Raw genomic sequence first — 24371 nt, 5'->3', positions numbered from 1 at the left:
GACCAGGTAGTTGTCTTCCAAATTTCTTGGCATAGATAAGTGTGCACTTCAAGCATTGCAACTGTTCATTGAAACATTTCAGTTGGTATTACATCTATTCCTGGACCCTTGTTTTTCGACAATGCCTCCAGGGCAGCTTGTACTTCTTCCTTCAGTATCATCGGTTCTTGATCGTATACTACCTCCTGAAATGGTTGAAGACTGACCAGTTCTTTTTGGTACAGTACTCTGTGTATCCCTTCTGTCTTCTTTTGATGCTTCCTGCGTCATTTAATTTTTTGCCCATAGAATCCTTCAGTATTGCAATTCAAAGCTTCAATTTTTTCTTTAGGTCTTTCAGCTTGAGAAATCCCGAGCTTGTTCTTCTCTTTTGGTTTTCTTTCTCCAGGTCTTTGTACATTTCATTATAATGCTTTACTTTGTCTTGTGTAGCTGCTCTTTGAAATCTTCTGTTCAGCTCTTTTATTTCATCATTTCTCCCTTTCACTTTAGCTAGTCTATGTTTAAGAGCAAGTTTCAACATCTCTTCTGATATCCACTTCGGTGTTTTCTTTCTTCGGTGTCTTTTTAATGACCTTTTGCTTTCTTCATGTGTGATGTCCTTGATGTCATCCCACAACTCATCTGGCCTTCCATCATTAGTGTTCAATGCATCAAATTTATGCTTGAGAACGTCTGTAAATTCAGATGAGACACACTGGAGGTTGTACTTTGGCTGTTGTGGAATAGTTCTAATTTTCTTCAGTTTCAACTTGAACTTGCATACAAACAGTTGATGGTCTGTTTGGCAGTTGACCCCTGGCCTTGTTCTGACTGATGATATTGAGCTTCTCTGTCATCTCTTTCTACAGATATAGTTGATTTGATTTCTGTATAGACCATCCGGCGAGGTCTACATGTATATTTGCCACTTATGTTGTTGAGAAACGTATTTACAATGAATAAGTTGTTGGTCAGGCAAAATTCTGTCATTGATCTGCAGCATTGTTTCTATCACCAAGGCCGTATTTTCCAACTACCGAACCTTATTTTTTGTTTCCAACACCCCCATTCCAATCACCGGTAATTATCAGTATATCTTGATTTCATGTTTGGTCAATTTTAGACTACAGAATTTGGTAAAAATCTTCAGTTTCTTCATCTTTGGCATTAGTGGTTGGTGCATAAATTTGAATAATAGTTGTATCCGTTGGTCTCCCTGTATCACTGACAGTGCCGTCCTTCAGAATAGATCTTGAAATGTTCTTTTTGACATGTGATGCCATTCCTCTTCAATTTGTCATTCCCAGTCTAGTAGATCTAATGATTGTGCAATTCAGAGTGGCCAGTACCAGTCAATTTTAGCTCACTAATGCCTAAGATATCAGTCTTTATGGGTTCCATTTCATTTCTGAGAACTGCTAATTTCCCTTGATTCATACTTGGTACATACCATGTCCCAATTAATAATGGATGTTTGTCGGTGTTTCTTCTCATTTTAAGTTATACCACATCAGCAAATGAAAGGCCTTTCTAATGGGTCTTTTGTTTGGGGGTTGGGGAGACTCATTAGGAAGTCATCTTTTTTGATCACTTCAAGATTATTTGAAAAAATTCATGTGTTTTTTTAGAGCACTCGTGGTTTGCTTTACATAGTTAAATATGAATTTCTTTTCTTTTGGTCTGAAGACTAATATGTGGAGCCACATTCTCCAAGTGGCCAGTGTTGTCCCAAACGTCATTCCTCTGTTGATTTAAAATGGCATTGGATTTTTATTGTAAAATTGGAACTACAAAGTAAGTACACAAGGTGACAACTGTTATGAGAACAATGTAAGTCTCAAGTAGAAGAATGTAGTTTTTTCCCCCCCTCTAGTTTACTTCTGCTTAAACCTTAAGTTTTAACACTTTTGCCAGAAAATACTTATAGTCCTCTGTGAAAATAGTAACTTACTTGGTAACTCAGAGAAACCGTAGACCAAATTATCCTGAAAAACAGGAATACTCTTAAGAAGAGCTCACAGAAATTGCTGGAGGAAAGCTGTTATCTAGTTTGTAAAACCCTGCACCTCTATAATGAAATCAGCAAACTGAAAGTCACGTTCTTCAGGATGCATAGTAACCGATATAGGTTATGCTTCCTTAGCTGCTCAAAGAGGGGAGTGTGGGGATGGAAAAAAAAAAAAAGGGATTTAATGTGGATTTTTAAGTCTGACCTTACATAGTATCTAAAACCTAAAAATGAAACCCATTGCTGCTGAGTCAATTCTGACTCATAGCGACCCTATAGGACAGAGTAGAACTGCCCCACGGGGTTTTCTGCGCTGTAATCTTTATGGGAGCAGATTGCCACAACTTGCTCCCATGGAGTGTGCTGGTAGATTTGAACTGCTGGCCTTTCAGTTAGTAGTTGAGCACTTGACCATTGTGCCACCAGGGCGAGAAGTTGTCTAGCTAAAAATTCTCTTTCCATTTTTTTTTTTTCCAATGAAGGAACAACAAAGGATTTATAATTAATACAATCTATCTGTGCCAAGCTGATTCTGGGATAAAATGGATTCATTGATTTGTTTCAAGACAGAAAGTCATAAGCACACTCCTAGTTTGCAGATCTTCACAGTCACCCACCAACCCCCCCCCCCCACTTCTTTTTTTCTTGAAAACTCAGGAGACGTTTTCTCTGGCTGCTCTTATCCCTAACAGTTAACCTCAGGGTTCTCAAAATTAGGTGCAGAAAACAGACAGATATGTAAAAAATAATGACTACACGGTGTGAATAAAACCTTAAAGAAGTGATATTACTCTGGAAGCACAGGGCTGCAGTGATTTCCCTTGGCCTCTACTTGGAGAGCTAGGTTGAGACAATAGGAAAACATTTTGCACAGCCCAACTACGATAATAATTTATTGCGTTTAAAGAACGGTCTGTGGGATAATTTAGGAGTAATTTCTTCCCAGTCCCTGGGTGATGCAAATGGTTAACCTGCGACTACTAACTGAAAGGTTGAAGGTTTAAGTACACTCAGAGGCCCCTCAGAAGAAAGTCCTGGCAAGCCACTTCTGAAAAATCAGCCATTGCAAAACCCTGTGGAACACAGTTCTACTATGATGTACATGGGGCCACCATGAGTTGGAATCAACTCGATGACAATGGTTTTTAATTTCTATTCATGTTCCTAATCAGGGGACCAGTGTTATTGGATTATGGATATTTTTTCTTACTTATCTCAATCTGGGATATATTAGAATTTAAAGTAATCATTTGCTTGTAAAACCTAACCATTGCTGCCTTTAAGCCTACCTGACAGGACTGGAATGCTGACTACCAGGGTAAAGGACACTAAAATGAATGAGGACATCTATATCAAAAGAAATTTTAATTTGGTCAGAGAAATTTCTAGTGACTCCATCCTGACAGTCTCAGGTTGAAGAAGATATTTGGAAAGACATTTTGCTGCCAATGTTTTAAAAACTTTTTTTTTTTTTTTTTTTGGCTGGGTATTATCTTAACAACAATTTTAATGATTGTTTTCTGAGTTGTGAGGCCCAAATTCTTAATGATTATCATTATCATCACCACCTTTTATTGTATACTCACTATTAGGCAGCTGTCAGGCTAAGAACTTTGCCTACATTATCTCATTTACTCCTCAGGGCAGCTCCTTAAGCTAGATGTTATTATCCCCATTTTATAGATGAGGAAATTAAGACTGATGGATTTTCTCAAGATCATAAAGCTAGCCCGTTGTAAAGCCCATATTCAAACCTAGGTTTGTTTAACTCAAGTTTATGTTGAAATACTGCCCTATACTTGCAAGAGGGGTCACTGGGTAATAAAAATAGTTAAGTGCTCAACTACTGGACAGAATGTTGGTGGTTCAAATGCACCCAGAGAATTGATAAACCACTGGCCAAACTGACAAAAGAAAATCAGGAGAGGAAGCAAATAACTCGAATAAGAAATGAGATGGGTGATATCACAACAGACCCAACTGAAATTAAAAAAATCATATCAGATTACTACAAAAAACTGTACTCTAACAAATTTGAAAATCCAGAAGAAATGGATGAATTTCTAGAAAAGCATTACCTACCTAAACTAACACAAACAGAGGTAGAACAACTAAATAAACCCATAACAAAAGAAGAGATTGAAAAGGTAAGTAAAAAACTCCCAACAAAAAAAAGTCCTGGCCTGGATGGCCTCACTGGAGAGTTCTACCAAACTTCCAGACAAGAGTTAACACCACTACTACTAAAGGTATTTCAGAGCATAGAAAAGGATGGAATACTGCCAAACTCATTCTATGAAGCCAGCATATCCCTGATACCAAAATAAGGTAAAGACACCACAAAAAAAGAAAATTATAGACCTATATCCCTCATGAACTTAACTGCAAAAATCCTTAACAAAATTCTAGCCAATAGAATTCAAGAACATATAAAAAAAAAAATTCACCATTATCAAATGGGATTTGATATGCAGGGATGGTTCAACATTAGAAAAACAATCAATATAGTCCATCATATAAATAAAACAAAAGACAAGAACCACATGATCTTATCAATTGATGCAGAAAAGGCATTTGACAAAGTCCAATACCCATTCATGATAAAAATTCTCAGCAAAATAGGAATAGAAGAAAAATTCCTCAACATAATAAAGGGCATTTGTACAAAGCCAACATCCAATGTCATCCTAAATGGAGACAGTCTGAAAGCATTCTACTTGAGAACAGGAACCAGACAAGGATGCCATTTATCACCACTCTTATTCAACATTGTGCTGGAGGTCCTAGCCAGAAAAATCAGGCTAGATAAAGAAATGAAGGGCATTCAGATTGGTAAGGAAGAAGTGAAAGTATCCCTTTTTTAGATGACATGATCTTACACACAGAAAACCCTAAAGAACCCTCAAGAAAACTACTGAAACTAAGAGTTCAACCGAGTATCAGAATACGAGATAAACATACAAAAATCAGTTGGATTCCTCTATTACACCAACAAAAAGAACATCAAGGAGGAAATCACCAAATCAATACCATTTATAGTAGCCCCCAAGAAGATAAAATATTTCGGAATAAACCTAACCAGAAATGTAAAAGACCTGTACAAAGAAAACTACAAGATACTACTGCAAGAAACCAAAAGAGACCTACGTAAGTGGAAAAGCATACCTTGCTCATGGATAGGAAGACTCAACATTGTAAAAATGTCTATTCTTCCAAAAGCGATCTATAGATACAATGCAACCCTGATCCAATTTCCAATGACATTTTTTAATGAGCTGGTGAAACAAATTACCAACTTCATATGATGCCTGGGATAAGTAAAGCATTACTGAAAAAGAAGAACAAAGTGGGAGACCTCACAATACCTGATTTTAGAACCTGTTATACTGCCATGGTAGTCAGAACAGCCTGGTATTGGTACAACAATAGATACAAAGACCCGTGGAAAACAATTGAGAATCCAGATATAAATCCATCCACACCTGAGCAGCTGATATTTGACTAAGGCCCGAAGTCTGTTAAATGGGGAAAAGACAGCCTCTTTAACAAATGATGCTAGCATAACTGGATATCCATCTGCAAAGAAATGAAATAAGACCCATACCTCACACAACGCACAAAAACCAACTCAAAATGGATCAAAGACCTAAATATAAAATCTAAAACGATAGAGATCATGGAAAAAAAAATAGGGACAACACTAGGAGCCCTAATACATGGCATAAACAGAATACAAAACATAACAATGCACAAACACCAGAAGAGAAACTAGATAACTGGGAGCACCTAAAAATCAAACACCTATGCTCATCTTTTTATTTATATGCTCATCTTTTTATTTATATGCTCATCCAAAGGCTTCACCAAAAGAGTAAAAAAATTACCTACAGATTGGGAAAAAGTTTTTATCTATGACATTTCCAGTCAGTGTCTCATCTCTAAAATCTGCATCATGCTCCAAAAACTCAACTACAAAAAGACAAATAACCCAATTAAAAAATGTGCAAAGGATATGAACAGGCACTTCACTAAAGAAGGCATTCAGGTACCTAACAGATATATGAGAAAATGCTCACAATCATTAGTCATTAGAGAAATGCAAGTCAAAACTACAGTGAGATTCCATCTCACTCCAGCAAGGCTGACATTAACCCATAAAGCACAAAATAATAAATGTTGGAGAGGTTGTGGAGAGACTGGAACACTTACACACTACTGGTGGGAATGTAAAATGGAAACAATCACTTTGGAAATCGATTTGGCCCTTCCTTAAACTAGAAATAGAACTACCATACGATCCAGTAATCCCACTCCTTGGAATATATCCTAGAGAAATAAGAGCCTTTACACAAACAGATATGTGCACACCCATGTTCATTGCAGTACTGTCTACAATCGCAAAAAGATGGAAGCAACCAAGGTGCCCATCAGTGGATGAGTGGATAAATAAATTATGATGTATTCACACAATGGAATACTATGCATTGAAAGAACAATGATGAATCTGTGAAATATTTCTTAACGTGGAGGAACCTGGAAGGCATTATGCTGAGTGAAATTAGTCATTTCATTTGCAAAAGGACAAATATTGTATGAGACCTCTATTATAAGAACTCAAGAAATAGTTTAAACAGAGAAGAAAATATTCTTTGATGGTTACGAGAGTGGGGAGGGAGAGAGGGAGAGAGGTATTCACTAATTAAATAGTAGAAAAAAACTGTTCTAGGTGAAGGGAAAGACACAGAGTACAGGAGAGGTCAGCACAACTGGACTAAACAAAAAGCAAAGAAGTTTCCTGAATAAACTGAGTGCTTCGAAAGCCAGAGTAGCAGGGGTGGGAATCTGGGGACCATGGTTTCAGGGGACATCTAAGTCAATTGGCATAATAAAATCTATTAAGAAACCATTCTGCATCCTACTTTGGTGAGTGGCGTCTGGGGTCTTAAACACTGGCAGGCAACCATCTAAGATGCATCAATTGGTCTCAACCCACCTGGAGCAAAGGAGAATGAAGAACGCCAAAGACACAAGGTAATTATGAACTCAAGAGGCAGAAAGGGTCACATAAATCAGAGACTACATCAGCCTGAGACCAGAAGGACTAGATGGTGCCTGGCTACAACAAATGACTGCCCTGACAGGGAATATAACAGAATCCCTGATGGAGCAGGAGAGCAGTGGGATGCAGACCTCAGATTCTCCTAAAAAGACCAGACTTAATGGTCTGACTGAGACTATAAGGACCCAGGAGATCAGGTCCTCAGACCTTCTGTTAGCCCAAAACTGGAACTATTTCCAAATCCAACTGTTCAGACAGGGTTTGGACTGGACTATAAGAAAATGATACTGGTGAGGAGTGAGCTTCTTGGCTCAAGTAGACACATGAGACTATGTAGGCAGCTCCTGTCTGGAGGGGAGCTGGTTGAATGGACACAGGAATACAGGGTGGAGAATAGGAGTATCCTGTTTCATTAGGGGGAGAGCAACTAGAAATATATAGCAAGATGTATATAAATTTTTGTATGAGAGACTGACTTGATTTGTAAACTTTCACTCAAAGCACAATAAAAATTAAAAAAAAAAAAAATGCACCCAGAGGCAACTTGGAAGACAGGTCTGACAATCTGCTTCTAAAAAGTTACAGTCTTGAAAACCCTATGGAGCAGTTCTACACTGGGTCTCCATGAGTCAGAATTAACTTGACGGCAACTAACAACGACGGCAACATACTTGAGCAAGGCTATTTACTTCTTTGGGTCTTTCCATCAGGGTGGACTTAAAGTATATTCACCCCTATTTATAATTAATTCAACCCTTTATCACTCCAAAATAACACACCTGCCTGTTCGCTGGATACTCTGCCAAAGCTGAGTTCATATTTTTCTCGCCAGAAACTGCAGGTTTGGGCTGTATTTAATTTTCTACAAGTATAATAAGCAAGCTTGAGGAGAAACTCATTTACGATTAACCATTACTACTTACTCTAGAGTTCCCCTAATTGGAGAAAACAGTTAAGGAAACTGTTAGGATGTTTATAACATTTATAGATCTATTATCAGCCTTTTATCCACAGACAGGAACCATCTGTGGAGTAAACCCAAGATCTTGACAAAATACCTTCCAAGCTTTTAAAAGCCCTTCTCACAATATCATTGCTAAACCCAACCTGACTGGGCAAAAAATGGGCTTGTGATAGAACTAATGATCATAAAGGATACTGTAAAGGATCACTGTGTTTTGGTCCCTGAATTCCCACCAAAATTTATCACATAATTTGATGTTGCCTCTACATTGGCTGTTCAAGAACATTGGAAGACAAGCGTGCTTTTCTCTGCACTTGGCGATATCTTATGATTGCCTCAAACAGCATCTAAACACATTGGCAAATTACTCTGTAAGGACAGCTCAATCATGCTAAAACCAAATTCATCATTTTAATGTCTTTCATCTCTTCATCTTGAAGCAGTAGCAGTCTCTTCAACAGACCAATCTTCGACATCCTTTGGTAGAAAAAATCTTTAACCAGTAGATTGAATCAGGTGTTTACATGGGGTGCATTTTAATTCAGTCTCCTTCTGACAAGCCCATAGCATGGAATCCTGACAAAGATTAAAAGATTTATAATACCCTGTGGGATAAAGAATTTAATTTTACCCAAAGAATTTGGCCTTTGTCCCTGGTTCCTGAGAGACAACCTCTAAAACCTTGAAATTTTCTCAGTGATTGAAATGTCTATGATGAGGCTTCTAGACCACACTTGAAGGTTTATGCTAATAAAGTACCTCTTGGGTACGGGCTGGCCAGGCCAGAAAGACTACCTCTTGATTATCAGCCCTACTGAAGGTTGAGTTTAATCAATCATGACTATGTAATGAGGCCCAGATAAAAGCTCTGGACGTGGAAGCTCCATGGGCTTCTAGGTTGGTGAAAGATATTAGTGCATATGGGAGGGTGGTATATTGCTTTCTGAGACATGGTAGCTCCATGTTGGAAACCCTCCCAGACCTCACCCTATGTGTCTCTTCATTTGTATCCTTTTTGCTACAGTCATAAATATAGCACTTCTGTGAGCTCTGTGAGTCTTTTAGAGAATTATTAAACCCAAAGGAGTAGTGGGAGCCTGCAGGACAGAAGTGGGGGGTGACATGAGCTTAGGGCTGACATCCCTAGTAGTGAAACCACCTCTCCCCAAATTTGTAGCCAACAGGCCCAAACTTGCAGCTGGCATCAAGTCTTGAACAGACTGGACAGTCTGGAAGCCTGGACCCTTAACTCGTGAGGTTGACCTAGCTGTGGGTGGTTAGGGTCAGAGGAAGAAGTATTACATGTCCAGTTGAAAGTGGAACAGAACTGAATTGAATAGACTTTAATTGGAATTGAATTCCTTCAATTTAGTTGGTATCAGAGAAGTGGGATTTGATTTCCTAAAAAACCTACATCAAGTTTTTCTAGAGTAGATCTCAATGATCAGTAATTTCTGCCTGTAAAAATCTTCCATGCCGTGATCATCTCTTTCACCTCTGGCATTTCAATTGAATGCTTGTTTAGAAAACTTTCTGAGCCTTCTTGAAACGCAGCTCGAAGCAGACAAATTTATCTGGGAAAGAATACATGTCAGGCTCTTTAGTTTTCATTATAAAATATTATTTTGTCACCTCCATGTTGGGAATCTAACCTGACAGAGGCTCCTTCCAACCAGCAACACTGAACACATGCACTTCAGTGATGTTAGTCTTGAATGATTTGCTCTTCAGCTATTGTCAAAAACCAGGCCGATACATTTGATATTTAAAAAGCATAATTTAAGTCAGTTGCTCTCAGATGTAGTTATCAACATAGCCTGGAAAGCCATTTAAAACTTGACAGTCTGATTCATAAGATCTGGGACTTTGGAATCAAAAACTTCTCAAAAGAGCCATCACATGAATAGGCATAGACACACCCATGTTCGTTGCAGCATTATTCACAATAGCAAAAAGGTGGAAACAGCCTAGATGCCCATCAACAGATAATGGATAAACAAACTATGGTACATACACACAATGAAATACTATGCAATGATAAAGAACAATGATGAATCTATGAAGCATCTCACAACATGGATGAATCTGGAGGGCACTTTGCTAAGTGAAATATGTCAAACACAAAAGGACAAATATTGTATGAGACCACTACTCTAAAAACTCATGAAAAGATTTACACACAAAAAGAAACAATCTTTGTTGGTTACGAGGGAGGGGTGGGTGGGGAGAGAAAAACACTAAATAGACAGTAGATAAATGGTAACTTTGGTGAAGGGTAAGACAGTACACAATAGTGGGGAAGCCAGCACAACCTGACCAAAGCAAGGTCATGAAGGCTCCACAGACACATCCAAACTCCCTGAGGGACCAAATTCCTGGGCTGAGGGCTGTGGGGACCATGGCCTTGAGTAACATCTAGCTCCATTGGCATAACACAGTTTATAAAGGAAATGTTCTACATTCTACTTTGGAGAATAGAGTCTGGGGTCTTAAAAGCTTGTGAGCAGCCATCTAAGATACTCTACTGGTGTCACCCCATCTGGAGCAAGGAGAATGAAGAAAACCAAAGACACAAGGGAAAGATTAGTCCAAAGGACTAATGGACCACAACTACCACATCCTCCACCAGACTGAGTATAGCACAACTAGATGGTGCCCAGCTGCCACCACCAACTGCCTAGACAGGAATCACAACAGAGGATTCTGGACAGAGCCAGAGAAAAATGTAGAACAAAATTCTAACTCAAAAAAAAAAAAAAAAGACCAAACTTACTGGTCTGCCAAACTGGAGGAACCCCAAGAGTATGGCCCCCGGAGACTCTTTTAGCTCAGTAATGAAGTGTTATGGATTGAATTACGTCCCCCCCAAAATGTGCCTGTCAGTTTGGCTGGGCCATGATTTCCAGTATTGTGTGGTTGTCCTCCATTTTGTGATTGTAATTTTATGTTAAAGAGGGTTAGGGTAGGATTATAACACCCTTATCAAGGTCACGTTCCTGATTCAGTGTAAAGGAAGTTTCCCTGGGGTGTGATGTGCACTACCTTTTATCTCTCAAAAGATAAAAAGGGGAGCAAGCAGAGAATTGGGAGCCTAATACCACAAAGAAAGTAGTGCCAGAAGCAGAGCAAGTCCTTTGGACCTGGCATCCGTGCGCAGAGAAGCTCCTGGTCTGGGGGAAGATTGATGAGAAGGCCAACAGAGAGAGAAAGCCTTCCCCCGGAGCTGACACCCTGAGTTTGGACTTTACTGTGAGAAAATAAACTTCTCTTTGTTAAAGCCATCCACTTGTGGTATTTCTGTTATAGCAGCACTAGATAACTAAGACAGGAAGTCACTCCTGAGGTTCACCCTTCAGCCAAAGATTAGACAGGTGCATAAAATAAAAAGAGACTAAATGGGCACACCAGCCCAGGGGCAAGGATGAGAAAGTTGGAGGGGTTAGGAAAGCTGGTAATGGGGAACCTAAGGTCAAGAAGGGGACAGTGTTGACATGTCATGGGGTTGGCAACCTGGCAACCAATGTGACAAAACAATATGTGTATTATGTGTTTAATGAAAAGTTAGTTTGCTCTGTAAACCTTCATCTGAAGTACAATTTAAAAAAATGATTTGATCATTAGCCAGCTTATGTGTGTTGTATAGATTATGTAAAAATACACACAAAATAATTTCTCTTCAAGTTTCACAAAAAGCTTATTCTGAAGAATTGGCATGTCTTATATAATGGCAGCTATGTAATTTATCCCAGCTCTTTTTTCTTTGGGTGCCAGCATGCTCAGAGATAAAATTTACTTATGCTTAAGGCAGTAGCTTTCTTAGCCTGGGTTTTCCATTTTTTTAATCTATCTTATTACATTGCAGTTGGTCTTTACTGTTAGTTTAAGGATTTTATTGTACTTATCTATTTCAGATTCCTTTTTAAAATAGGTCATGTTATAAATAATAGACAAGATTTAGAGCAGGAGTACAGAGCACCTATCCAAAAAGGTTTGGAGGATGAAATAACTTCATTTGTGGTGCCCCTTTTTTTTTTTTTTTGGCTATGTTTCTCTCCCAGAGGCCTGGCAAGTTGGATTGACATTATGCCTGTAGAATTAATTGATGATGATAATGATGAAGCATTTATGAGCTTTTAAAATAAAATTTCATCAAAATACAGAAATGCTAATTCCTGTAATAATGCAATATTATTTCTCAGAAATATGGGTAAAGCTCGACAACCAAAGTTTCCATGGTTCATTGGATACCTGATATGTAAATGTAGATATTTGCTCTATGCCTATTCTTAGATGAGTTTAATGATCCTCTAAAGATTAACAGATTTGGCAAGACAAAATAAATTAGAAATATGTGAAGAAAAAGCAAGGCATTAAGAGTCAAGTTGGCACAAGGAAGTTATAGAGTCTTCCTGGAAGTGGGCCAAAAATTTAACTTGCTAGCAACCTACATGAAAAGGGAAATTCTCTGCTCAGCTAAGCCAGAACTATTTGTGATAACTGTAAATCTAGAAAGTTGTCTATTTGCCTATAGGACCTCGTGGAGAAAGCATTTTGGAGCGCGTTGTCTTGTCTCTAAGTTGCCATCCTGCAATATTAAACCAAATCAAACCAAACCTCTTGCTATCAAGTCGATTCTGACTCATAGTGACCCAGTAGAACAGAGTAGAACTGCCTCAATAGGGTCTAAGGAGCTGCCGACTTTTTGGTTAGCAACTGTAGCTCTTAACCAGTGCAATACTAGTAAATCATAATGCAGTCCAAATTTCTGCATGGACTGGTTCAGATGAGTTTTTTAAATTTCCCATCCCATTTCAAAAAGCGGGGGAGGGGGTGTCACAATTTTCTCCCCCTCTTAGCCAACACAACAAGTGCTTTAAATTGGAAGATATCTCGGTTGGTGAAACAAAGCCAAAGGAAATGTATTTTCTGTATTGAGGCAGATAAACCCAAATCGTTGTCTCTTTATCTGGTTTGACCAGGACCACTGCTAGTATGTGGGGTGCCTCTCTATGGATTAGAAAAAGGGAGCCCTTCTGGGTAAATGTAACATTACAGGCTGGATTTCCAGCCCTGCCCCGCCCCACCGGCCCCCCTTACCCTCAGTACCAACCTCCTCCTCTCTTACCAGTGTACGTGCTGCGCAAAGCTACGTGTAGGTCGTGAAAATGACCGTAAGGATCGATTCAGGCAATTTCGAAATTAGCCAGCTAAGTAGCTTCAGGTTTCATACTACTTTTTAAAATGTATTAAAACTTTGCGTAGAGGCTCTAAAAATGTAGTATGTATGAAAATCACCTGGGGAGCTTCTCAAAAAATCAGGGGTTGGAACCCAGGAAGCTACGTTTTAACAAGCACTCTAGGTGATGGTGTAATTTGGGAACAGATAGGGTGATGGTTGGACATCATGATGAACCTAATAAATGTCATGGAACTGTACCATGTGGACATTGTTGAAATGCCAAATGTTTTGTTACGTATATATTTACTGCAACAAAATTTTTTAAAAATTAAAAAAAAAAATCCCAACAAGCACCCTAGATGAGTCAAATTTGAGACAAGTTGGCTCAGGGATAAATAGTACAGGCTTAGAAATCATATTGATGTGGTTTCAACTTAAGTTATGTAATCTTGCCCTGTAGGGTCGCTATGAGTTGGGTTAACGGGTTTGGTTTGGTTAGTCTTGGACCAACTAACTAACCTTTCTTCAATGGTAAAATGGAAATAAAAACTCCTCCAGCAAAGGGTTATTTTAAGGAACGAATGAGATTAAATGTCCTAGCATAGCACCTGGCATGTAGTAAGCACTTAATAAATGCTGTTTTTTTGTTTGTTTTTTTTAAATTACTACTACAATGTATTTTCAAAGCTTGACTCAGGATAGGACCACCCCTTAGGAAAACATTTCTAGGGGTAGTCTCAGCTCTTACTCTTCTTTTATGAAATTCTTATTTCCTCCTCAGGGTTTAAAAGTGCTTGCCATTAGTATTCCTACACCCCCAAAAGAAACTCCCTGCTTCCTTTTTTGAAGCCCTTTAGTGCAGGGTGATCATCTTTTTTGCTTGTCATCCACATCCTTGTCACTATCCTGATTTCACTGCATCACATTCAGAAATCTAGATCATGCCATTATTCAGTTTGCCAAATGTGGGAAACAGTGACTTTAAATGAAATTTTTCTTCAGTTCCCACCATATAATTATGGAAAACTGAATTCCAAGTCCAGCCCCCTTTGCACATAATTTTTGATGAAACAGCCTGAAAGCTGCCTGATAGAATTAGGGAAAACTGAGACAGGTGATTGCCTTCAATTTAGGCACTTAAGGCCCAGTTTGAATGAGCCAATTTTTTTTTTTTTTTTAATTCAGCAGTTACATTTTCACACATAGAAATTCCATTTGGTTACTTTTTTTTTTTTTTTTGTGCTTTAGATGAAGGTTTACAGAACAAACTAGCTTCTCATTAAACAGTGTACATATTGTTTTATGACATTGGTTAATAGCCCCATGACATGTCAACACTCTCCTTTCTTGACCTTGGGTTCCCTATTACCAGCTTTCCTGTCCCCTCCTGCCTTCTAGTCCTTGCCCCTAGGCTGGTGTGCCCCTTTAGTCTCATTTTGCTTTATGGGCCTGTCCAATCTTTAGATGAAGGGTAAACCTCAGGAATGACTTCATCATGAGCTTAAAGGGTGCCATACTCTCGGGGTTTCTCCAGTTTCTGTCAGACGGGTAAGTTTGGTTTTTTTTTTTAAGTTAGAATTTTGTTCTACATCTTTCTCCAGCTCTGCCCAGGATCCTCTATTATGATCCTTGTCAGAGCAGTCAGTGGTGGTACCTGGGCATCATCTAGTTGTGCTGGACTCAGCCTGGTGGAGGCTGTAGTAGTTGTGGTCCATTAGTCCTTCTATATTTAGTTTTCTTCATTCTCCCTTTCTCCCAAAGGGATGAAACCAGTGGATTATCTTAGATGGCCGCTCACAAATACTCCAGATGTGAATGAGTCAAACTTTTAATTTACACAAGGAACAATTTAGATATACTCTCAATGAATCGTATAACTAAATGATGAACTTCAGTATTACTGTGCAGAGAAATAAGTTTTTCCTGTGGAAAGAGACGTTGGGGTATCTTAGAACTGTATGAAATAAAAACAGACATGAATTATTTCTAAAGAAATGGGTGCACATATATATATACCTGTACCTCAAAGAAAGCTTTTGCATCAATTACACACTGAACATGGCTAACTGAAAATTTAAAAGTCCTCGTGGTGCAGTGGTTAAGCATTCAACTGTTAATCAAAATGTTGGCAGTTGGAACCTACCCAAGAGCTCTGTGGGAGAAAGACCTGGCCATCTGCTTCTGTAAATTACAGCTTAGAAAATCCTATGGGGCAGTTCTCCTCTGTCACATGGGGCTACTACAAGTCAAAAATCAGCTAGATTGGCACCTAACAACAGCTCATAGTTAACAACCTCATCTTTGTTATTTGAAACATTAAAATAAAGCTTTCACTCTTTGATGGGGCGAGGGGGAAGTGGCAAGAGTTTCTATATAAAACAAATTTCTGGGTCCAGCATTTTTCATTTATTCTCTCCTCCTCTCCTTTTCAATCACATTCTTTTTTAGTAAGTATTCTTTAAACTGGCTTTCAGAACATGTGTATAATGGTTTCATCCACTCTCACCTCTGGCTGTTTTCTTGGCTCAGTTGTAGAATTTTGTGGTAGAGAATCCAACATCAACAATAGTGACTAGAGAAGGAATACAAAAAAAAATCCAAACTGGAGATTTTTACTAGAAAATTTGTTGCAGAAGAACTCATTACTTATGGAAATCACATGCAAATTTATTAGTGTTTTTAAAATTCCAAACTCCCCCCCCCTTCTTGATGATGAATCCGAGACTCATTTGTGTGCCAATAAATTATGGAAGAGTAAAGCAGTCCTTCACAGAAAAAAGATCATCCTGAGACAACTGGTTACCTTCCCCCTTGCACACTTAGGCAGCAGCATCTAACAGTTGTGAACACGAGTAGCCGGGAAATGTGGCAATAACTGGGTATCAAAATTTTAAAGACTGTATATTGTGATTATGACTATCCTATGTCTTATTTATGGACATTGGCTTATGTTTTTTTAGACTCAAGGCATGAAGTTTCTGGAAATTTTGCATGGCTAAGAATTGAGGCTGGAACAGGGGCAGTTTCCCCATCATTGTCAATAGCAAGTAGTTATCTATCAACAACTGTGTGTAGAATCCACCACCCATCTGTCAAGTTTGTCATTCTGTAGTGATTTGTGTGTTGCTGCAATCCTGGAGGGGCCCTGGTCACTCAGTGGTTAAGAGCTCGGCTGCTAACCAAAAGGTCAGCAGTTTGAATCCTCCAGCCATTCCTTGGAAACGCTATGGGGCAGTTCTACGCTGTTTTAGAGGGTCGCTATGAGTCAGAATCAACTTGACAGCAACAGTTTTGTTTTTTTTTGTTGTTGTTGTCGTTGTTATGATCTTGGAAGCTATACTGCCAGTATTTCAAATACCAACAGGGTCACCATGGTGGGCCCAGGTTTCAGTGGAGCTTCCAGACTAAGACAGACTAGGAAGAAAGACCTGGTGATCTACTTCTGAAAACTAGGCGATGAAAACTGTAGGAATCAAAGAAATTGTCCAAGACCTCGACTCACTTACTTTGGATGTGGCATCAGGAGGGACCAATCACTGGGAAAAAAATAATCATGTTTGGTAAAGTGAAGAGTTGCTATGAGTTGGAATCAACTCAATAGCAGTGGATATAAAGTGGAGGGCCGGTGACGGCAAGGCAAAGCCTCAATGAGATGGATTGACATAATGACTGCAACAGTGGACTCAAGCATACCAGTGATCATAACGGTGGTACAGGTCCAGGCAATGTTTTGTTCTTTATACATGGAGTCACCAACTCAACATTAACAACAACAACGTGTGGAATAACAGGCAATGACAAAGTCACAGCCTTTGAGGGCCCTTAAGGGAAAAAAGGATATGTATATTAGTATATACATATATATTAATGGCAATACAAGCCTTGAAGACTGTGTTGCTACGGGGACTCAGAAAAAGGAGTGATCTTTGCAAGCTGGGATGACTTGCTTAACCATTACAGTGACTGCATTCATTTAGTACAAATTTTAATTGTAATAATGGAATTAAATCTCAATGCAAAATCCTTTATGTGCAAAAATTGAAATATTATGCAAAAAAGCAAAACAAAAGCACAAAAGGCAGGGATTATATAATTTCAAAGCTAGTCTGCAGAAACTGTTTTTGTTCATGTCACAAGATGGCTCCACGATAGGTAGAGGAAAAATACCCAACATCCTTTGTCAGTCTTCTGGGAAAATAGGTCCTGAGTTATGACAGCTATAACTAAAGAGAGCTTCTCGGGAAAGGGCCTGTCTGTTAAAGGCACTGATTGCCCTGGTACTCCAAAGCTGTTGATGTTCTTGAGGGCAATTGGAGTAATTATTTTCTTCCTTTTCTAGAGGAAGCACTGCTGCTCTAGTAACAGAACAAACCTCCCAGTGGGTGAAGTGGAAATATCTTGCAAGATGTAAACCGACTGATTAAAAATTAAATTCTTGGGCTCTCTTTTTGATGACTAAAGATGAGAATACTGTGGCTTGTGGAGTGCATCTTATCTTCACTTTCTATGAATGAGACCAATGCTGAAATTGGAAAATAAAACCAGTGGTTTTTGAGTTGAATCAACTCATGGGAGCCCCATGTGCATCAAAGTAGACCTGTGCTCCATAAGGCTTTCAATGGCTGATTTTTCAGAAGTAGATTGCCAGGCCTTTCTACTTAGGTGCCTCGTGTGGATTAGAACTTCCAACCTTTCCATTAACAGCTGAACACATAAACCATTTGCGCACCCAAGAACTCCAAATTGAAAAATAGAGGCCCACATTGATAAGATAAAACTGTGTTGCTAAGACTTTGCAAGGTTTATCAAGAAAGGGGTCTGTTTGATTTTTCTTTTAGAATGATTAACCCAGAAGCTTGGAAGAATGTATTAAATTCACCCATTCACTTGTCTGCTTATTATTTTTTTTTTAATAATTGACATGGTGAAGCTAACCTGAGGGTTACACTGTCTTTCTACGGCTAAATTCAAAGGGTACATTTACTTTTTTTCTGAATTAAGATCATTTGGACACCACCTAAGTGCTGAGGTTTAGGTTGAGTTTGCTTGAGAATGCTTGCCCATCAGTAATTTTTAGACTGCTTGAACCAGCGTTGGCTAGTGGACATTAAAGAATGAGTGAGAAAGTAGACTATGTCAAGAGCCTTAGAATGAAGGGAATCAATAGCATAAGACATCACTACGTGTTTGACAGGAGCCCTGGTGGTTCAGTGGTTAGGCACTCTGCTGCTAACTGAAAGGCCGGCGGTTCAAACCCACCAGCAGCTCTGTGGGAGAAAAAACCTGGTGATCTTCCCCTGTAAAGATTATAGACTAGAAAACCTTATGGGGCATAGGGTTGCTATGAGTTGGAATCAACTCAGTAGCATGCAACAACAACAAAACGTTTGACATTTTGAAGCATGTAAATTACATTATAAATACATGCAAATTTGCGCCATTACTTGATTCAAAGCTCAAAACATTTTGTGATGGGTTTAAAGCACAGATTACTGTATTTACAGTCAGAGTGAGGTCTTCACTTGGAGGTGAATTTCTGGGATGATATCCCCTTTGGGCTGAAAAGCAAATCTGATCCCAGGTCTTAAAGAGTCGTCGATGCCATGCCAAGGCGATTGACCTTTCTTTCATCTTTTTCACTGTCTTGCAGACCAGATGACGTGCTCCTGCATCGCACGCATGATGAGATTGTCCTCCTGCATTGCTTCCTTTGGCCCCTGGTGACATTTGTGGTGGGCGTTCTCATTGTGGTCCTGACCATCTGTGCCAAGAGCCTGGCAGTCAAGGCGGAAGCCATGAAGAAGCGCAAGTTCTCTTAAAGGGGAGTAGGCTTTTGGAAAGCAAGACACAGAAGCTGCCCTCATCGGCGCACGGCCACCTGCGGAGCCTGTGTTTCCAGCGCAGGAGATGGAAGGGTCCGTGAGAGGTTTCCGGGAGGCTCCTCCCTCAATGGCAGCAGAAACAGGCACAGCTGGAAGACTTGTAACCTCTTGGATTGTAATCTGTGTGTGGTATTGGTAGCTAACTGGTCAAGCTTTTAGCTGTACGAAGTAACCATTTCAGGAAACCCTATACGAAGTTAATTTTCTTTGGAAAAGTACAGTATATTATTTGTACAGTGTAGCATACAAACCGTTATGATTTATGTTACTTACAAACATTAAAATAGAATGGTCTGTGTTCTTTTTTAATTTCCTTTTTTAATGCTTAGAATACCAGAGTAAAAAAGAACCCTCCAAGTTTCATTTGATTCTGCTACATCGAAGTTTTTCTTAGAGATGAGGATTCCTGCAGCAGTCTGGGCCTCACTGTATAATCCTCAGTTTCCATCATTAAAGAGTACCTTTGGGCACTCCTGTTTGAAAAAGGAATTCACACTGTTAACTTGGTTTCCAGTCACTTCTGCGACTCTTCATCAAGGGACCCTCCGAGACTGGAAAAACATAACCTCCCATCCTTGCCTTTGCCTATCCATTATTTCTCAGCAGGTTATTTCTTAACAGAGGGAGATGATTCTGACAAGGCCTGTCCTAGCTCCTTTACTCATCTGTTCATGTTATTGTTGATGGGTCCTATCTCTGTGCAACAGAATGTCTGTGAGAAGGACGCTCTTCAGCTTAGTTAAGTTGATGCTTTATTTATTTATCAGGTCAGAAAAGCATATTCAAAATCAGTTCAAGCATTCTGCTTTTATTTTCTTTGTCCTTGCTTTGATGTTATCCGTATGAAAACAGGAAGGTTGCTGCAGTTGTTCCGTTTGCTTAGACCTCCCTGGCAGTGCAGCCCAGCTCCACACTGTGGTTGCAGACGCTTTCTGTGCCTTTATCCAAAAGTTGGTTAATGGAGCCATACTTTTTTGCGTCTCTTCACAAAACCAAATTCCAGATATCAGTCACAGGTTTCAGTGAATGTTCAGCATATCGTTTTTACTTACTAGGTAGAATCAAATGTTTTTTAAATGAAAGATAAATTTCTAGTGGAGGAACAACAGACAACTTAATTTCTTTTTACTTTTTTCTGATATCCTCTAGACCTGCTTCTATTAAAGGAAAATTGGAATTTAAGGATAAGCTCCCTCTGTTATTTCTACAAGATTCTAAAAAAGATACACACTAGTTAAATGATGGCTTCCTTTTAGTCCACATACCAGTGTTGTCATGATTTTAAAATGCAAGTAATTGAGAAAGTCATAGACTTCTTTGGAAGGATGTTGAGTGAATACAGTCCATTTTTTTTCTAACTCAAGTGCTTCAGATGCCACTGTGAAAAGGCCTTGAACACACTATTTATGACATCCTTTGAGGCAGCTAGAGTGCCTTAACTTCAATCCCAGTTTTCTGTTGCAGCATCCCAGTTGTCTTAGCAACATACAGAACCAACCATTCTGAAGCACACAGTAACACAAAACTGAAAATCAGAGAAAATCATCATCTTTGCATCACCTTCTTTTGGAAAAAATATGATCAAATGATTATAGAGACCAGATAAAACTTAATGGTGTATGGACATACATAAAAAAAAAAATACATATGTGTTAGAAAATAGGGTAGTTGATATGTATTGATCTGAGTTTTCATTTGTTAGTTTGAATCGCGTACAATTACATTAAGTAATCCTTCCATTTAGGCCCAAGGAGTACACACCCTTATATTCTGTAGATTGATTCTTGGAAAAGAGGAGAAGCACACTGAATTCATATGGTTACATGCAGTTTTGAGTCTTACTTGCTCACAGCCAGTTAAATTTGAGGCTCCTTACTCATGCTTGGATAAAGGTAAAGCCTAAAAGGAACAGAAGAGGAGCCTTACAAGGCCATAATAGTAAAGAAGCTGAAGTTCTTAGCATTTTAATTTTCTCCTGGATCAGTTACAAAATGGGCTAACAAAGGGACCCCCAAAATATGATTCAAGTAAGCTAGAAGTTTATTTCTTCCTCATGTAGCAATCCACAGGTAGTTGAGAAGTCTCGAGCACTAGGTAATCAAGAGGCCTAGAATTTGTCTACCTTGTTCTCTCATTACTGAGGGTGTTGTTTGTCTCCATGATTGAAGGTGACTCAAAGAAGCACATCCCCTTTCTGGCCCATGAAAAGAAGAAGTTGGGAACGAACAATTTCCTTTTAAGAAAGTTTCACCGGTCACTTCTGCTCGTATTCCACTTATGAGTACTTACTACATATCTATGCCTAGCTTCAAGGAAGGCTGGGATGTGTCTCTAGCTTGATGGATGTGCCCTACTAAAACTCTGGGGGGAGAGGTTCTATTACTAAAAGGAGAAAGGGAGACTGAATACTAGGGTAGGTAACAAGAATGAGGAACATCAGTCAGTGGTGCACGCCATGGTGACAGTCTGCTGAGCAGGATAGCAAAGATCCCCTGTCCTGGCAGGAAATAAGGTCTTCGGCTAAACTTTGAGTCTGCTCTCTGGGGGAAACTTCCTTGTCTGTTGTCCTTTGTAACCCCTCATTTGACCTCTAGGAAATTCTCTCTTGCCCATTATCCTCCAGGGCTGCATCTGAAACTTCTTGGGGGCATGACAGCTTTTGCAGCCCTCTCCCTGCTGGTGCAGCTTTGTAAATCTAGAAATTGCCTTAGGGACTGAACAAATATAAGCTTTTATAGGCCAAGATTGTAGTTTATTTGGCTGTAATGAAGAATTTGACTCCGTTTTTGATGTTTGACTGCTGACGGCTTACAAGCCTCACCACTCCCCTTTCCCTTAAGCCCTGTATCTGGGCAAGCTAAAAAGAAAGCCTGATGCCGTCTCCCGTGGCCCCATGGGAAGTTCAAACTGTACAAGCACAGACCTGTATGCAGGAACCCTCACCGCAGCCCCACTCCCAACCACAATAAAAGCCAATCTGGTCAAGCCATTTTTGGACCTGCTTGGGAGCTTGCTCTGCTGTCTCCAGGAAATCTCATAAATTATGTCAGTAATAAATCATTTTCATACCCTCTTGGTGTGTGTGTGGCATTATCAACCTTGCCATCTGAACCAAATTTTTGGTAGGGAGCCCATTCTGCCTCTAGGAGGTGACTACAACATTGGAGATATAAATTCCTCAAAAGCATAATAGGTGGTTCTGGTCTCTTTGCTTTCAGCCAACGAGCTGCTCTGGCTATAGTTGTTAAGCCAGCAATCTTATTTATCAGTCTCTGTGGTTGGCCCCTGGGTGGTACAAATATTTTGTGATCAACTGCTAGCCTAAACGTTGGCAGCTCAAATCCACCCAGCAGCACCACAGAAGAAAGTCCTGGAAATCTGCTTCTATAAGGATTAGAGCCAAGAAAACACTACAGAGCAGTTCTACTCTCTAACATGGGGTCGCAGGGTCACCATGAGTAGGAATCAACTTGACAGCAACAGGTTTGGCTTGGTTTTGGTTTATGGTTGTCTATACCTCTATCCCTCAATTCAATGACTGCTACCTTGAAGCCTTCTGAAACGATGGGTATAAATGTAAATACCAAAAAACCCAAGCCATTTGCCATTGACTCCATTCTGACTTATAGAGACCCCATGTGTTTCAGAGCAGGACTGTTTCATATGGTTTTCTTGGCTGTAGTCTTTATGGAACCAGATCACCAGGCCTTTCTTCTGTGGCACCATTGGGTGGGATCAAACCACCAACCTTTTGGTTAGTAGCCCAGCATTTAACTCTCTGCACCACCCAAGGACTCTTTTAAATGGGAATGTTGTTATTGTTAGGTGCCCTCAAGTCAGTTCCTACTCATAGTGACTCTGTATACAACAGAGTAAAACACTGCCTGCTCCTGCACATCCTCATAGTCATTGCTGTGTTGGAGCCCATTGTTGCAGCCACTGTATCAATCCATCTCCTTGAGGGTCTTCCTCTTTTTTGCGGATCCTCTTCCAAGCGTGATGTACTTCCTCAGGGACTGATCCCTGCTGATAACATGTCCAAAGTACATAAGACAAAATCTCGCCATTCTCACTTCTACGGAACATGTTGGCTTTATTTATTCCAAGACAGATTTGTTTGTTCTTCTGGCAGTCCCTGGTATATTCGATATTCTTCACCAACACCACGATACAAATGCATCAGTTCTTCATTTTCCTTGTTCAGTGTCCAGCTTTCACATACATATTAGGCAATTGAAAATACCATGGCTTGGGTCAGGTGCACTTTAGTCCTTAAGATGATATCTTTGTTTTTTTTTTTTTTAACACTTTAACGAGGTCTTTTGCAGCAAATTTGCCCAATGCAATATGCCATTTGATTTCTTGACTGCCGCTTCCATGGGCTTTTGACTGTGGGTCCAAGTAAAATGAAATCCTTGACAGCTTCTGTTTATTATGATGTTGCTGATTAGTCCAGTTGTGAGAATTTTTGTTTTCTTTATGTTGAGGTGTAATCCATTCTAAAGATTGTGGCCTTTGATTTTCATCAGTAAGTGCTTCAAGTCCTCGTCGCTTTGAGCAAGCAAGTGGGAAAAGGGAAAGAAAAGACGTGAAAGACAAGTATAAACATTTTAAGAAAATGAAGCAGAAGTTACACATACCAATTCTATGCATATTCTTGTGGTGAGAAGTTAGCTGCAAAGGCGCCTCTTGCTGGGAAGTGATAAAAAAATACCTTCTAAAATTTGTGGGCATGAGTTATGTAATTACAATGAGGAGGGGAAGAATGAACATGGAGGAAAATTATCCCTTTCTTACTACATTGTCTCGTGTACAATGTACATATTGACATTAACTCTGTTGACTGTGAGAAAAAGATTGGGTCTGAAAAGAATTATTATTTTCTAGAATTTAGGCAATTCTTTCCATTACTTCATTTCCTTAAAAGTAAATTTAATAATTAAATTAATTTTCTGATCAATAATGAAGTTAATCAGAGTTATCCTAAAAACTGTGAGAAAAAAAAAGTCTTGTTCTGGAGAAAGAGGAAGGTATTTCAGGAAGGAAAAGGCTACCTTAGACAGGTTAGGTGTAAAAGTAGGGCTTAGGGACAGCCAGTAGTTTGCAATACAGGCAGTCTCCGGGTTATTAAGGAGATCCATTCCTAACTGTGCCTTTAAGTTGAATTTGTAGATGAGTCAGAACAGGTGCTTATGGGTTCTTATTTAGCTTTACTTAGTGCAAGAAAAGCAGGGCTTCCAACCAGTTCATTCTGGTTCAAATCCCTGCTGAGAATTTGCATTTCTAACAAGTTCCCA

General features: G+C 39.4%; 1 protein-coding gene across 1 annotated transcript in view; it reads left to right on the top strand.

The window, feature by feature from the left end:
* The window catches only part of KCNMB4 (potassium calcium-activated channel subfamily M regulatory beta subunit 4), an 87050-nt gene extending 65098 nt beyond the window's left edge, over positions 1-21952 (top strand). Inside the window, exon 3 of the mRNA XM_003405204.4 lies at positions 18843-21952. Within this exon, the coding sequence (XP_003405252.1) occupies positions 18843-19011 (169 nt within the window). The 3' untranslated portion in view covers positions 19012-21952. The remainder of the gene's footprint in view (positions 1-18842) is intronic.
* The last annotated feature ends 2419 nt before the right edge of the window (positions 21953-24371 follow it).

The sequence above is a fragment of the Loxodonta africana genome, chromosome 4 (assembly GCF_030014295.1).
Source record: "Loxodonta africana isolate mLoxAfr1 chromosome 4, mLoxAfr1.hap2, whole genome shotgun sequence".
NCBI lineage: Eukaryota > Metazoa > Chordata > Mammalia > Proboscidea > Elephantidae > Loxodonta > Loxodonta africana.
Note: the sequence above shows the minus strand (reverse complement) of the source record. Positions and strands in the feature narration are given on the sequence as shown.